The sequence below is a fragment of the Rosa chinensis genome, chromosome 5, assembly GCF_002994745.2.
Source record: "Rosa chinensis cultivar Old Blush chromosome 5, RchiOBHm-V2, whole genome shotgun sequence".
Classification (NCBI taxonomy): Eukaryota; Viridiplantae; Streptophyta; class Magnoliopsida; order Rosales; family Rosaceae; genus Rosa; species Rosa chinensis.
In genome coordinates, this window is record NC_037092.1 from 7,461,136 (window position 1) to 7,477,846 (window position 16,711).

At 36.8% G+C, this 16,711-nt stretch overlaps 2 protein-coding genes across 4 annotated transcripts; both read right to left on the bottom strand.

The window, feature by feature from the left end:
- Positions 1-30: 30 nt before the first annotated feature.
- Positions 31-2,929, bottom strand: LOC112166195 (O-fucosyltransferase 8). Of its 2 annotated transcripts, none has more exons than XM_024302969.2 (10): positions 2,432-2,929; positions 2,264-2,356; positions 2,089-2,191; positions 1,924-1,994; positions 1,752-1,840; positions 1,537-1,657; positions 1,320-1,463; positions 863-1,200; positions 525-750; positions 31-445 (listed from the first exon to the last, which is right to left on the bottom strand). In XM_024302969.2, exons 1-10 carry the CDS (start codon positions 2,762-2,764, stop codon positions 134-136), a joined length of 1,830 nt encoding a protein of 609 aa, XP_024158737.1. In that variant the 5' UTR covers positions 2,765-2,929; the 3' UTR covers positions 31-133. The 2 variants fall into 2 exon arrangements, with proteins under 2 accessions (XP_024158737.1, XP_024158736.1); XM_024302968.2 differs by having other exon boundaries at positions 525-765; positions 2,432-2,926.
- Positions 2,930-3,884: 955 nt separating this feature from the next.
- On the bottom strand, positions 3,885-15,574 carry LOC112168022 (LRR receptor-like serine/threonine-protein kinase GSO1). Of its 2 annotated transcripts, none has more exons than XM_024305134.2 (6): positions 15,355-15,574; positions 7,493-7,854; positions 7,187-7,258; positions 6,745-7,104; positions 4,598-6,382; positions 3,885-4,481 (listed from the first exon to the last, which is right to left on the bottom strand). In XM_024305134.2, the coding sequence occupies exons 1-6, from the start codon at positions 15,522-15,524 to the stop codon at positions 4,120-4,122; spliced, it is 3,111 nt and encodes a 1,036-aa protein (XP_024160902.1). In that variant the 5' UTR covers positions 15,525-15,574; the 3' UTR covers positions 3,885-4,119. The 2 variants fall into 2 exon arrangements, with proteins under 2 accessions (XP_024160902.1, XP_024160901.1); XM_024305133.2 differs by lacking the exon at positions 15,355-15,574 and adding an exon at positions 8,602-8,701 and having other exon boundaries at positions 7,493-8,177.
- Positions 15,575-16,711: the final 1,137 nt, after the last annotated feature.

The following is a 16,711-nucleotide window of genomic DNA, read 5'->3' on the forward strand; positions in this document are numbered from 1 at the left end:
AGGGCTAAAAGGATCCGTGCAATGTTCAAGAACAAGCTAAAAAGTAATGATATTTTTCATGGATGTAGCTGCTAATAAAAGAATCATATGTAATGTGACATCTAAAAAATGAATGTCAAATGTTTAAAAAGCATCAAAGGTAGGATTTACACATGCACTCTGGGCATCTTGGCTGTCGATAAATGCTTCGACCAAACCTCCTTACATGTACCCTTTGACCTTCCTCGATCATCTTTTTAACTCTGTCTTCAAAACTATTCCAGCCTATGGTACTATTCTCAGACAAAATTGCTGCTAGCCTCTTCTTGTTAGGCCGCAGAGTAGGAGCATGGCCGCCACCATAATAGGTTCGAAATCCAGATACCAGGGAGGACAGTTGGCTCCCGGAGTCAGTCATAGCAAACACATCGGCAGTTGCACAGGCAATGAAGTCTAGTGCTGCTAACTGCATAAGAAAATCCTCTAAATCATTATCAAATGTATATTGTAATTTTAATTGCAACAAACAGCCAATGCTGACTTACCTTGGAAGAGAAGTTTTGAAAAGGTGCAAGTTCTCTTGGTGTGAGGAGAGTTTCCTTTGTGACCAAATTAGGATAGAGGTTAGTGAAGGAATTCATCCTGGAGTTTCCACCATATATCTGAGATCCAGCTAGGTAAATGTAAGTTCTATGCTTAAAACCTATACCAGCAAGAACTAGCGCTGCTTCTTCCGGTGTCAATGGACATTTCCCCAACTTTCTCAACTCACTTTGAGAAACAGACCTAGAATTGTATATGTATCAGTTAAAATCAAATTGTCCATTAATTGCACATAGTTAAATAAACTAATAACTGAGAAAGCCATATAGGAAAAATATACTTCGAGTTCTTTAAGCGCTCGATGAGCAGAGGAAAATGGATTTCTCTGTATGCTTGAAGTTCATTTCTCTCACTTTCTCCACGTCCAAAGTCACAGAGGGAATAGGCTACCATGTCAATCTCGAATCTCAAGTGTAGAGCAAGATATTTGAACGGGCCTCTTGCAGCAGCATCATGCTGTTTTGAGTGAATGCTGTGCATGAAGTTTCCAAGCAATTGTTTGTCCAACATACTCAGTGCAGCATCATATTTTCTTATCCTTGTAACCAATAAAGAACCAACTCGTTGGATTTCGGGCACGTATTTCAAAGCATGGAAGTTGCATTTGCATCTTAGTCTCTGCAATATATTGGAACATGTATTATTGCATGATAAAAGCAGTGCTTTTCCAAAGTTGTGCTGCTTAGTTCCCATAATATGTCTATTTCGGTATTTCCTAATAGTCAAATTTTAAGTACCTGAAGCTCAGAAGGCAATGGATCGAAGCCTAGTCGATTCCCGTATCCCAGTAAGTGAACAACTCCATTTTTCAAGAGGATAGGAAGCACAGTTCTAACATAATCAGTTGGTTTTGCCTCCTTCACAAGATCTGCATCAGTAATCTGGTAAAGAAATAAGTAAGGCTTAAAAAAATTGTTTTGGAAATCAATGTAATCAAATAGAAGAAGAACATACAAGGCTACCAATTGCTTCAAGGTCTAGTGATGCCAAATGAGAGGGGAGTTCATTGACAATGTCTACTTCATCCTTCATTACATCTATAAAATATTCTTCTTGGTAAATATCACCAAATTGACTGCACCAATAAAAATTTATCAACTTAGATGCTTAACTACACCAAAATGAGGTAGCTAACAAAATTAAAAGTTGACAAGATAATGATCTCAAACCTAGGATCATTCCACACATTGCTGTAAAGAAATCTTGGAAGAACAAGAGTAGCATTTAGAAGAGATGCCACAGCAACAGCATTGCAAATCTGTAAGCAATAAAAATAGTCTACTCAGATTCATGAGTATGCATTGGATGATCATTACAAGCAACAATTACTTGAATACATACAGCAACTCGTTGTTGATTGAGACCACCATTTGCACTGACTATTATGTAGCCATTACTTTTCTTATATTTTCCTGCATACAAAACAAACTGCTAAGTAACAGGACAAAGGGTTCATAGAATTATCTTATCATACTATAAAATTTAGACTTCAGAATAACCAACTACCTAGGCTTTTCGAAACTTCTCTATCCGCACAAGGTTTCCATGCAGCAACTTGCCTCCTATTTGGTTCTTCCCATAAGGTTGATGACTCTTGCTTGAACTCTTTCTAAAACAAAAAACTTTGGTGAGAGCGAAATCCAACTGTATGCTAGAAACTTATGAAGCAAAGTTAGCTAACCTTTGCAAGGGATGCAGACGCCAACTTTAGTAGGCGATCATACATCTGAACTGGTGATTTTTCTTTCATAATGTAGGCATCCATTTTGTCCTCCTTTGAAAAACAATTGTAGGACATATTAGTACTATGACATCAAAATGCTGTGTCAACAATAATAATTTCTCGTACCTTAAGGCCCAGAGATTTTCTTAAAGTTGAACTGTTCTGAAGAACCATAGAATCGAAAAAGGACACCAGAAAAGTATCAAGCAGGATAAGGAAACCCATCAAAACAAACACAAAAACGATTGACTTCACATCTTTCCGAAGCCACAAATGCTTTTTCCCCACAAAGCTTCCCTTACAAGTACTATACTTCATGGAATCATTTCGTAGAACATGAAAGTCATGACTTTTCAGACCATGAAGCCACAACATATTGGAATTCAAACTGTAATCTCCCCCTGACATTCTCCTCCCAATATTAGAAGGATCATATTCTTTACTCCCTTGCTTTCCCATTGCAGTCTCTATCTTTCAACAAAGCTTCGATTATACCATTTCTAGTTTCCGAAATGGTCAAGAAACTTTGGCCAAGAATGAACCCAGAGCAGAAGAACACTATTGAAGCACCCTTTAAATCTACGATATTTTCTGTTTCTAAAACTGACACGCCAACCCATTATACCAAGTAAAGCAGCTTCAAATTTGGTGGCAGACATTGACACCCAGAATAAGAAATGGAGGCAGAAAATTCAAATAAATAAAAAGAATATGGTCGAAGCAGAACATTCAAGGTATGAAGGATTCAAAGTGAAGCTAAGAAGTGGTTGAAAATGAAAGAAGGCTTGAGCAAACGAGTAAAATGCAAGCGAACAGTGAAAACTCAGCATCACCTAGCCATTAACTAACTTGCATACCAAGAATTAAATATTAGCACATACATGACACACGAGAATAGAACTACTACATCCTACCAACTCAACGCCTGTAACACATTGTGAATCACATCACATAAAGTAGGACTCATATGTGACACAAACTAATAAAAGAAACAAAATTAGCATTCAATAGTACTTTGGGAGCATTTTGGCTAAAAATAATAGTACTCTAGGAGTACGACTAAAATCAGATAGCCATCTGAAATGTATTCCATACTACAGCTTTGTTTCCTAAAATTTCATTGATTTTTTTTAACAAACATGAAAAACAAAAAACAAAAAAATCGGTAGTTAAACGTTCATGTGGTCAATTCCCATGAATTTACAGTGCTTTCCTTATGAAACACGAAATCTCGAACAAATTACAACATGAGATGAAAAAGTGTATGAATACCTATTACACAAAACGAGTCACATTCCAACCCCATGAATATCTATGTGTCCGGCTTTTGTTGAAAAGCTACCGATGAGTTAGTATCTCAAAGTTATACACCAATTAAGAACAAACTTGGACACGTAAATAGATGATTGAAATGCAAGTGAAAAGTGAAGACTGGGCAATGAACTAACTTGTATGCTAACCAACCAAAACAGACTTACTTCACTTCTGAGCTTTTTCATTGTTAAAGTGATATTTGACCATTCGTCCATAAAGAGATTAGAAGAAGAAGAGTAGTGCATAGGGTGTCAATGTGTCATAATCCAGTTTTATAAACAAGCTAATCTTCTATTTACATAAATTTTGATCTGGAAATTATGAGAATATTTCACATAGAGAGAATTATGCGTGTTACAAACTTGGGAACTTTTAGGATAGAAAGTTTCGTGTACTTCGAAAGTATTTAACAGAATACATTTTCATAGAAATCCTTCACACTAATGCAAATCTTTGCACAGCCTTCATATCAACAACAACAAAAACCAAAAAAACCAACATCACACACCTCCAATGTCCTTCAAAAAATTGTTCTTGATTTTATGGAGTGTGACTGCTGCATCTTGCATACTTACCCTCTCTTCAACTGATTCTGCAGAACAATCTAGTGCCAACCTCATAATGGAAGATAAACAATCCCTCTTATTCACAAAATCATGATCTTCGTCTTTCCCAAGTAAACTGCCATCCACAACTTCAAGTACTGCATCTGAAAGTAACGAATCTGCAACCCATCGCTTTAAACTCATTTCCCCAACAAATATCTCATCTGTAGGCTTCTTTTTTGTGAAAGTCTCCATTAATACTATACCAAAACTGTACACATCCCCTTTTCTGGTAACTATTCCTTCTATTCCATATTCTACATATAAGAAATTTTAAATGTGATCAGAACAGAATTAATGATAACTGAGTACTTGATACGTGATAATGTTTTTGTGTGGAAACATAAATTGAAACATAAAGTAGCGACATCACCTGGAGCCATATACCCAACCGTAGCTAGTGTCAGGGTTTCGGTCACAGTATCCCCTCCACCCAAGAGTTTTGCAATGCCAAAATCAGCAACATGTGCAACCATATCATTGTCTAGTAGTATATTGCTTGGCTTCAAATCACAATGGACAATTGGTATTGAATAACCATGATGAAGGTATTCCAACGCCGATGCAACATCTATCATTATGTTCAACCTCTCTAGGATTTTCAAAGAACAGTATTCTTCAGAATACAGCAACCTCTCGAGGCTCCCATTAGGCATGTAGTCAAGTACCAAGGCTTTGAAATGACTTTGGTTGCAACTACCGATGATTTTGATAAGATTGTGATGACAAACATTGCTTAGCAGTTCACTTTCAACATCAAATTTTTTGAAAGCCTCTTCATGTTGTAAATTGAACACCTTTATAGCAACCGCTATCCCATTTGAAAGTATTCCTTTATACACTGAGCCAAATCCCCCAGAGCCAAGTAAGTTGGTTTCATTGAAGCCATTTGTAGCAGTTAGAATTTCTTGGTATGTAACTTTTTTCCGAAGAAGCTCAGGTATTAAGGTATGCTCTGTTGCAACCTCTGCATCCCCTTTTTTGTGTAGTGTGAACAACCATATGAAGGTCAATACAAGCATTGCTGCCAACATCCCTGGAATAATATATTTCAACATAGATGAACTAGCTGTCCTTGAATATTGTACAGGGGTTCTGCATGGTCGAAAATCAAGCTGGGATGCACCACATAGTCCATCATTTGAGAGAAATGACTGAACAGAGAAGTTTTTGAAAGGTCCACCTGTTGGAATTTCTCCATGGAGTTTGTTGAAAGACAAATTCAGATACCTGAGATGCAAGAGCGCTTGTAAAGAATCTGGAATGATTCCAGATAGATTGTTTCTGGATAGATCCAAGAGCTCCAGGCTTCCTAAGTTGCCAAATGAACTGGGAATTGGGCCTTCGAGATTGTTATTTGCCAAGGAGAGATTAACCAAGTTTTCAAGCGACCCAATGTTGCTTGGTATAGTACCTGAAAAGTTGTTCCTTGACAAATCTATATTTGTGACAACTCTTAAATTTCCAACATCTGCTGAGATAGGACCAAGTAGAGAATTGGATGACAAGTTTATGTGTAAGACATATGTAAGTCCCCACACTGCAGATGGTACTGTTGAAGTTAAAGAATTGGACCCTAATGACAGAGTTCTTAGAGCTGTTAGATTACCCAAGCAGGAAGGTACAGAACCAGAAAGTTGATTACCACCCAAAACTAAGTCAACTAGATTGTTTAGTTGACAAAGTTCATCCGGAATAAATCCTTGCAATTTGTTATCAGTCAAGTACAAACCTTGGAGGTTCTGTAGTCTTCCCATTGTAGTTGGAATTGATCCACCCAGTTGATTGTATCCCAAGTCTAAGACTGTCAAGTTGCTCAAGTTGCCAATACCGTTGGGAATGTTACCCCCTATGTTGCAACTGCTCATACCCAGATATTGAAGGGATGTAGAGAAGTTCTTGAGGGAAACAGGAAGCGTGGCATATAATGGATTGCTTGACAAATTTAATCTCCACAAATTTTTAAGATTGGCCAAACAAGAGAAAATGTTGGCTTCTGGAGTAGAAGTATCAATGGTTAACTTATTCTTGCCCAAGTTAAGTGACAGGAGTTCTGTTAAGGCACAGAGTGTGGTAGGAATGGACCCAGAAAATGAGTTAGCAAGGAGTGACAATATCTCTAAATTTTGAAGATAGCCAATCTCATGCGGAATAGTACCTGCCAAATATCAGTACCCTAAGCTTAGTTCAGATCACCATACAGATGGCCATAATCTAACCACATGCCTTCAAGAGTATTAGTTGAAAATGTAAAACTGAAAGAAAGAAAGAAAAGAAAAAAAAACAAAGAATTTCAGTCATGAAAAAGAGAATATAACAACATGCACCAAAGATCAGAATATTTTTCTCTTACTTGGTTTCAGATTAAACTTTGATCGAACATGTTGGCTTGGACAATGTCCATTGAGATTAGCAAGTACTTTGAACCATTCAAGATCAAAAGTCCCCATGTTCTATTTAAAAACTAAGAATTTGATCATGGTATGAACAATTGAATAAAGTATTAACTTGATTAGGTACCTGTCAAATTGTTGAAGTCTAGATAAATCTTCTGTAACTTAGTCAAGTTGCCAATATTTCTGGGTATACTTCCACTGAAATTGTTAACAGATAATGACAATACAAGAAGCTGTTTGCATTGCCATAATTGGGATGGAAGTGGACCATCAAACTGGTTGATAGAAAAGTACAACCTTTGAATACTAGGAAGATTCTGACATATATTGTCAGGAAGACGACCACTGAAACTGTTTCCTGAAAGGCCCAAAATAGTCAAAGAAGACATGTTGAAGAAAACCAAAGGAACACGCCCTTTTAGGCCATTGTATTGCATAGACAGCAAATCCAGCTGATGTAAACTGCCGATCTCATCCGAAATTTCTGTAAATCAACACATGCGTATTAAACTAATATATTTCAATTTGCACCATGGTTAATCCACTGCAACAAAGCCTACTCATACCTTGGAAATTGTTATTGTCAAGGTATAAATGCTTCAGCATTGTTAAGTTCGCGATTTCTCTCGGTATGCTACCTGTTAAATGTGTGTACAGCAGACAAGGATAAAGAGGATCAAGAAAATTGTAACAGAAGTTAAACTTTTTTTTTTCCTTCTCTTTCAACAAGAGTAACACTATTGGTTCCATTTTCAAAGCTTAATCAGTAATCACAGCCTTAAAAAAAGTAAAAAATATAAACATAATCAAACAGGCCCTATAGATGATCACCAGGACTACTTGCAGATAGCTAACTGCTTGTTGGTGCATACCTGATAGCTGGTTATTTCTCAGATCAAATACTTGCAGAGCAGATAAGTTGAAGATAGCAGCAGGTATGGATCCTGTGAACCGATTCCCATACAAATTCAAGGCTTTAAGACTGGATAAGGACCCAAACCATGATGGAATCTCCCCCATAAAGTTATTGTATTTGAAGTTAACCAACTTCAATCGGCGCAAACCAGCCAATTCCACAGGCAAAGTGCCATTAAAACTGTTGTTTCTCAAGCGTAGCACAACAAGAAATGAAAGGTTTCCTAGCTCCGGAGGAATTCTACCTGTGAGGCCAAAATAAGAGAGATTCAAGGCAGCGACTCTAAGATGGACATGACCACAAGTAACCCCAACCCAGTTGCAAGCGGAGGTATTGGTAGACCAGTTGGACAACAAGTCTTGAGGGTCACTAGTGACATTAGCTTTGAGAGCAAGAAGAGCAGACTGGTCTGTCGTCAAGTTGGTTTGTGCTCTGGCCATGCAAAGCAACAATGTTATGCACAAGAGGAAGAACTGAGCTCTCTCCATTGTTGAGAACGAAACCAAGACGAGAAATGTATTGATTGCCCTCAATCACAATGTGAATCATAATCACAATTTTCCGACTGACTGTTTTGTATCTTTTCTCAAAGTAGTCTCAACCACAGTTCACAAGACCAATAAAATAGTCTCCGGATCACACTAGTCACAATCAATAAGTCTTTGTTAACTAAAAAATGGTGAGCTGTTAAACAATTTCCCACTATAATTCTGACTGATAATGACTAAAGGAAGAAACCAAGTAAAGTATAAAGTCTCCGGCGACTTCTATTATAGCTATTCTCAAGTCGCTTGCAATATTTTGTGACTTGTTTGTTTTCGATTCTTTGATTCCTCAGCATGTTAAAGCATCATAAATCCAGAAAGTTAGAATTGGATAGATTAATCTACAAAGCTGCTAGAATCAATCTTTCTTTTGCAGGTCAAATATAAATTATTAAAGGCAAAGCCAATTACAAACAAAGCTACAAACTTTAACACAAACCTAACTCATCATACAATTAAGGACTAAATCAAAAGGCCATGAAATATTGAAATAAGCTTTGCTGAACAAGAGAGTGTGTACCTTTAACTTCATATCTCCTGCATCGTCCTTTAAAAACTTGATCTTGATTTTGTTACTATTTGCATATAGTCTTCTCTCCTAGTGATTTTGCAGAATTGGGTGAATCAGACTGGGTATTTTCCTTTTTGGGTGGGTAAAGACATCCACCAATATTGTACTGTTCAGTACAGTATTGTACTATGGGTCCAGCCTATTTGGGCCGCCTCATGGTCCTTTTTACTTTTTACTGAATGAAGCAAAACAAAACAAACAAAACCCATCAATGTCATGTCTGTCTGTCAAACCCAGAATGGCTATGCCTCAGTTCTGACTAGACATTAGTGGAATCAGGGTTATGATGATCTGCAAGCACCAAATCAGGTTTGATTCATTTTAACTTTCTTTTATTTATGTATATAATCAAAAGAAAATTAACCTTTTCATGATTAACGACAACATTACATAAAACTGAAAGATAAGCTAGCAGTAGTACATTACCTGGAGCAATATACCCAGTTGTGGCTAGGGTCATGGTTTTAGTCACGGTGTCTCCTCTACGTACCTAAGAGTATTGCAATGCCAAAATCAGCAACATGTGCACCCATAGCATGGTCTAGTAGTATGACGCTAGGCTTCAAATCACAATGGACCATCGGTATTGAATAACTGTGATGAAGGTATTCCAATGCCGATGCAACATCTATCATTATGTTCAAGTGTTCAACCTCTGCAGGATGTTGATGATTACGGTATTACTGTACTGATGATTTCGATTAAATGATGAATTAAGTGAAAGTCTCCTGCGGCTCTCAGACCAATATATTGCATTGTTACTTATTTTAGTTGTTGGTGGATTTGGAGTTCTCTGATTCTCTCTAGTTTCTCAGCATATTCCACCACCACAATTCCGAAGATTTGACAATTAGTGAAGGTTAGGTGATTAGTTAAGTTCACCAATTCTGAAAATGCACAAATCTTGGAATTTTCACAATATACAGTCTGATTGTTGGTTTGAAGGATCCACTCAACGTTCTATTTTGGTTCAGAGCTGTATGCCTTAACTTGTTTTTTAATATGCCCCTGAAGTCCAATCCGTTCGATTAGGAGAAAACAGTGTTTGGTTGATTCCAAGCAGCTAGTCTCAAACCAAACCAATGTTTATTACTACAGAAAATGCAAATTACAAACTACAGAATAAAAATAGCTAGATGAAAGTACCAAGTTATTGTTGAATACCAGCTAATGACCTCAAGCAGCAGAGTCATACAGTCATACAATTACATCAATTAGAGACTGAACCAAAGAACATGAAAGAACCCATCAATCAATAAGCTGCCGAACAAGACGATGGTTCATCACCACACCTCCTGTGGCATCCATCAAAAACTTGATCTTAACTTTGTCCAAAGTGGCTAGAGAAATATGCATATTTATCCTCTCTTCTGGTGATTCTGCACAACAAGCAAGAGCTAATCTCATAATGGCTGATAGACACTCCCTCTTGCTCACAAAAGCATGATCTTCCTCAATCCCAAGTAAACTGGTATCAACCACTTCAACTATTGCATCTGCTAATAGTGCATTTTCAACCCACTGCTTTAGACTCATCTCCCCATCAAACATCTCATCTGTTGGTTTCCTGTTTGTGAATGTTTCCAAAAGCAGAATACCAAAACTGTACACATCCCCTCTTCTAGTGACAATTCCTTCCAGTCCATACTCTGCATACATAAAATTGGAAAGGAAAAAAAAAAATCTATGAGTAAGGACAACAAATACCAAATTGAAAGAAATATAAAGTTATAAACTAGAACAAACAAATCACCTGGAGCCATATATCCAATTGTGGCTAAGGTCAGGGTTTGAGTCATGGAATCTTCTCCACCCAAGACTTTTGCAATGCCAAAATCAGAAACATATGCCACCATATCATCATCTAGTAGTATATTGCTTGGCTTCAAATCGCAATGGACAATAGGTGTTTCATAACCATGATGAAGGTACTGCACTGCCGATGCAACATCTATCATTATGTTTAACCTCTGCAGGATGTTCAAAGAAAAGTTGGGAGAGTACAACCACTTCTCGAGGCTCCCATTAGGCATGTAATTCAATACAATTGCCTTGAAATCAATTTGACTGCAGCAACTGATGACTCTGATAAGATTTCGGTGACAAATGTTGCTTAGGACTTCACATTCAAGCTCAAAACTCTTAAATGCCCTTTCTAACTCCAACTTAAAAACCTTGATGGCAACATTTATCCCATCTGAAAGTGTTCCTCTATACACTGTGCCAAAAGCCCCAGTGCCAAGTAAGTTGCATTCATTGAACCGTTTGGTTGCACTTAGAAGTTCTTGGTATGATACTCTTCTCCATTGAAGTTGAGGTAAAAAGTTAGTCTCTTGAAGATGAGGTAACAAGGTAGTCTCGCTTGCAGCTTCTACCTTTCTTTTTCTACATATGATCAAAATCAATACAAGGGACACTAGGATTACTAGTACTGACATGATCCCGGGAATAATATATTTCAACCGCAGGAGGATAAATCTTTCACCTTTCCTTTTGCATGGTGGAACATGAAACCGTGGTGCACCACATAGTCCTCCATTTGATAAAAATGATTGATCAGAGAGGTTCTGGAAAGTTCCACCAGTAGGAATTTCTCCTTGGAGTCTGTTGAAAGACAGATTTAGATACTGGAGATAAGAGAGGGCTTCGAGAGACTTTGGAATTATTCCTGACAGATAGTTGTTGGATAAATCCAAGCGCGCCAGGCTTAGCGAGTCCCCAAATGAGATAGGAATTTGTCCTTCAAAACCATTATTTGCCAGGGAGAGGAAATCCAATGCTTGGAGACCCCCAATGGTGCTTGGTATACTACAGGATAAACGGTTGTTTGTTAAATATATAGCTTGCACAACCTTCAAATTACCAATGCGATCTGAGAGAGGTCCAATTAGAGAATTGGATGACAAGTCTAAATTCAAGATATCAGTCAGTCCCCACAAGGTAGATGGTATTGTGGAATTCAACAAATTGAACCTTAAAGATAGAGATCTAAGAGCTCTGGTTAAATTTCCCAAGCAAGAAGGTAATTCACTCAGTAATTCACCCAGTCTGTTGGTTACCATCCAAAAGTAATTCACTCAGTCTTTCTAGCTGACAAAGTTCATCCGGGATGTGTCCTTGCAATTTGTTATCACTCAAATTCAAACCTTGGAGCTTCTATAGTCCTCCCATTGAGGTTGGAATTGGTCCACTCAATTGATTGTTTCCCAATTCTAGGCGGATCAAGCTGCTCAAGTTGCCAATATCATTGGGAATGTTACCTCTCATATTGCAATTATCTAACCTAATGTTTTCAAGTGATGTAGACAGATTCCTAAAGGAAATGGGAAGGTTGGCATTTAATGGATTGTCTGATAAGGCTAATTCCGTCAAATATCTAAGATTGGCCAAACAAGAGAGCAGATTATCTTGTTGAGTAGAAGAATCAATGGTCATATTGTTTTGGTTTAAGATAACCAACTGAAGCTAGGGGTCGTCAACGGGCCGGGCCGGGCCCGGCCCGGCCCATTCATAGCGGGCTTGGGCTGGGCCGGGCCGGGCCTTGCTATATTTTAAATAATTGCGGGCCGGGCCGGGCCGGGCTTTATTAAAAATCAAAGGATCCAAGCCCGTCCATATAAAGCGGGCCTTGCGGGCTTTTTCGGGCCGGGCCGGGCTTAGCCTTGCGGGCTTTTTTGGGCCGGGCCTTGCGGGCTTTATTTATAAATAAATATTTAAAGACACAAGTATTTTTTTTTTAATCAAGCTTTGGAAATTCAATGGATAATGATCAAATACAACCAAAGATAACAATCTATATAAATATATTGTACCCAAAAAAATCTATATTTATATATAGATACTAATTTGTTGATAAATAAATTTTTAAAGACACTAATTTTTTTATAAATCTATATTTATACATCATACACTCCAAAGAGCTACATATAGCAATTCAAAGAAAATAAGAAACCGACCGTTGGATGAGTTTATTACAATAAATTATGAGTGTGGTAAAAAATTTAGCCAATTTCACCATATTTTTGAATCCGATCGGATTGGTCAACCGTAGTCACTTATATGTTTTATTGGTTGACCGATGGCGTGGCAACCGCGAAACGTGCTTATTTTTTCACATCACGTTTGTATATATTCCATCGATGGATGTGCGTGGACATAAGGTAAAAAAAAATTAATTTTAATTACAAACACATTGGACTATACTAATTTTATTCCTATAGTTATATGACTTATACATTGCATTTAAATTGTTTAAGTTCATTCTAAAGCAACCATGAAGTGGAAAATGAATTCGGAGAAACCAACTGCTTGATGGAGAGATTGTAATGTTTCATGGTGGTTGTAGAAAATCCAGCCAATTTGGTTCACGTTTCGAATTCGATCAACTAGGTCAAACGTAGTTACTCTTATAAACTTATATTTATATATCATACACTCCAAAGAGCAACCCCTATCAATTCAAAGAAAATGGAAAAACCGACCGTTGGATAAGTTTATTACAATAAATTATGAGTGTGGTAAAAAATTTAGTCAATTTCACCATATTTTCGAATCCGATCGGATTGGTCAACCGTAGTCACTTATATGTTTTATTGGTTGACCGATGCCGTGACAACAGCGAAACGTGCTTATTTTTTCACATCACGTTTGTATATATTCCATCAATGGATGTGCGTGGACATAAGATAAAAAAAATTAATTTTAATTACAAACACATTGGTCTATACCAATTTTATTCCTAAAGTTGTATGACTTATACATTGCATTTAAATTGTTTAGGTTCATTCTAAAGCAACCATGAAGTAGAAAATGAATTCGGAGAAACCAACCGCTCGATGGAGAGATTGTAATGTTTTATGGTGATTGTAGAAAATCCAGCCAATTTGGTTATCGTTTCAAATTCGATCAACTAGATCAAACGTAGTTACTCATATAAATCTATATTTATATATCATACACTCCAAAGAGCAACCCCTATCAATTCAAAGAAAATGGAAAAACCGACCGTTGAATGAGTTTATTACAATAAATTATGAGTGTCGTAAAAAATTTAGCCAATTTCACCATATTTTCGAATCCGATCGGATTGGTCAACCGTAGTCACTTATATGTTTTATTGGTTGACCGATGCCTTGACAACTGCGAAACGTGCTTATTTTTTCACATCACATTTGTTTATATTTCATCAATGGATGTGCGTGAATATAAGATAAAAAAAATTAATTTTAATTACAAACACATTGGTCTATACCAATTTTATTCCTGTAGTTGTATGACTTATACATTGCATTTAAATTGTTTAGGTTCATTCTAAAGCAACCATGAAGTAGAAAATGAATTCGGAGAAACCAACCGCTCGATGGAGAGATTGTAATGTTTTATGGTGGTTGTAGAAAATTCAGCCAATTTGGTTCTCGTTTCGAATTCGATCAACTAGGTCAAACATAGTTACTCTTATAAACCTATATTTATATATCATACACTCCAAAGAGCAACCCCTATAAATTCAAAGAAAATGGAAAAACCGACCGTTGGATGAGTTTATTACAATAAATTATGAGTGTCGTAAAAAATTTAGCCAATTTCACCATATTTTTGAATCCGATCGGATTGGTCAACCGATATGTAGAATATATATGCACATATTTTATATAGAAGTATAATATTATAGAACTTCCACACACACATACACACATATATATATATATATATATATATATATATCTCTCTATATATATATAAATATATATATCTCTCTCTCTCTCTATACACACACACACATATATTAATATATATATATAAACACACACACACACACATATATATATATATATATCTATATATATATATATATAAACACACACACATATATGATATATTGATATATATATATATATATATATCTATATCTCTCTCTCTCTATATATATATATAAACACACACACACACACACACACATATATATATATATATATCTATATATATATATATATATATATATAAACACACACACACATATATGATATATTGATATATCTATATGACTATATATATATATATATCTATATAAACACACACACAAATATATATCTATATGTGTCTATATATATATATATATATATTTATAAACACACACACACACACATATATATATATAAAATATTTTGCGGGCTTTTACGGGCCGGGCCTAGTGGGCTTTTACGGGCCGGGTTTTTGCGGGCTTTTTTGCGGGCCTCCATCGGCCCACCAAGGCGGGCTTTTGCGGGTTTTTTGACGGGCCGGGCCAGGCCAAAAGCCCTGCGGGCCGGCGGGCCTCCATCGGCCCACTTGATCCGCGGGCTTTTTGATGAGGCCTAACTGAAGCTTTGTTAAGGCACAAAGCGGGCTAGGAATAAAGGCAGATAAGAAGTTAAAGCCCAGATCTAGTACTGTGAGCTGAGAAATATTGGAGATGGATTTGGGGATTACTCCCGTGAGTTTATTGTTTCCTAGAAAGAGCTTTTGTAGGTCTGGAAGCCCAAGGCCTATGTTTGTTGGAAGGCTACCTGAGAGCTGATTGTCGACAAGCGATATTATTCTTATTGTGGACATATTGAAGATTGAAGATGGGATGACGCCATTGAGGTTGTTTTGCCCGCGTGACAATATCTGTAGATTTGGAAGATGACCAATTGGACATGACCACAAGAAACCCCAACCCAGTTGCAAACGGAGGTATTGGTAGACCAGTTGGACAACAAGTCTTGAGGGTCACTAGTGATATTAGCTTTGAGAGCAAGAAGAGCAGACTGGTCTGTCGTCAAATTGGTTTGTGTTCTGGCCATGCAAAGCAACAATGTTATGCACAAGAGGAAGAACTGAGCTCTCTCCATTGTTGAGAACGAAACCAAGACGAGAAATGTATTGATTCCCCTGAATCACAATGTGAATCATTAATCACAAGTTTCCAACAGACTGTTTTGTATCTTTTCTGAAAGTAGTCTCAACCACAGTTCACAGGACCAATAAAATCTAGTCTCCGGATCACTAGTCACAATCAATAAGTCTTTGTTAACTAAAAAATGGTGAGCTGTTAAACAATTTCCCACTATAATTCTGACTGATAATGACTAAAGGAAGAAACCAATTAAAGTATAAAGTCTCCGGTGACTTCGATTATAACTATCCTCAAGTCGCTTGCAATATTTTGTGACTTGATTGTTTTCGATTCTTTGATTCCTCGGCATGTTAAAGCATCATAAATCCAGAAAGTTAGAATTGGATAGATTAATCTACAAAGCTAGAATCAATCTTTCTTTTGCAGGTAAATATAAATTATTAAAGGCAAAGCCAATTACAAACAAAGCTACAAACTTTAACACAAACCTAACTCATCATACAATTAAGGACTAAATCAGAAGGCCATGAAATATTGAAATAAGCTTTGCTGAACAAGAGAGTGTGTACCTTTAACTTCATATCTCCTGCATCGTCCTTTAAAAACTTGATCTTGATTTTGTTACTATTTGCATATAGTCTTCTCTCCTAGTGATTTTGCAGAATTGGGTGAATCAGACTGTGGGTATTTTCCTTTTTGGGTAAAGACATCTACCAATGTTGTACTGTTCTGTACTGTATTGTACTATGGGCCCAGCCCATTTGGGCTGCCTCTGTCAGTATTTTGTTTTCTTCACTGAATGAAGGAAAACAAAACAAACGAAACCCATCAATGTCGTGTCTCTGTCTCTCCAACCCAAAATGGGTATGCCTCTTTTCTGACTAGACATTAGTGGAATCAGGGTTGTGATCATCACGGCACCAAATCAGGTTTGATTCATTTTAACTTTCTTTTATTTATATTTAGTTGTTTACATTTTATACATGCTCCATAGTTCTACCAATTATGGACTTAAATCACTTAATCAAATCTCATGAATGACATCATTGACATGTGCGGATTCAAATTTGCTCACCACTTTTTTTTTTTGTGGTGATATCACCACCTATTAAAACTTACCACGTCATATAGAATTAATTGAATACTTAAAATATAATTTTTTAATAAAACATCATGATAAAC

Coding starts and splice junctions, on each gene's coding strand:
- LOC112166195 (XM_024302968.2), bottom strand. CDS start 2,764: ATGGGAAAGCAAGGGAGTAAAGAATATGATCCTTCTAATATTGGGAGG. Junction 2,357..2,431: donor GAAAATCTCTGGGCCTTAAG/GTACGAGAAATT, acceptor TGTTTTTCAAAG/GAGGACAAAATGGATGCCTA. Junction 1,841..1,923: donor TCAATCAACAACGAGTTGCT/GTATGTATTCAA, acceptor TATTGCTTACAG/ATTTGCAATGCTGTTGCTGT.
- LOC112168022 (XM_024305134.2), bottom strand. CDS start 15,524: ATGGAGAGAGCTCAGTTCTTCCTCTTGTGCATAACATTGTTGCTTTGC. Junction 7,855..15,354: donor ACCAATACCTCCGTTTGCAA/CTGGGTTGGGGT, acceptor CTCCGCTTGCAA/CTGGGTTGGGGTTACTTGTG. Junction 7,105..7,186: donor TGACAATAACAATTTCCAAG/GTATGAGTAGGC, acceptor GTTGATTTACAG/AAATTTCGGATGAGATCGGC.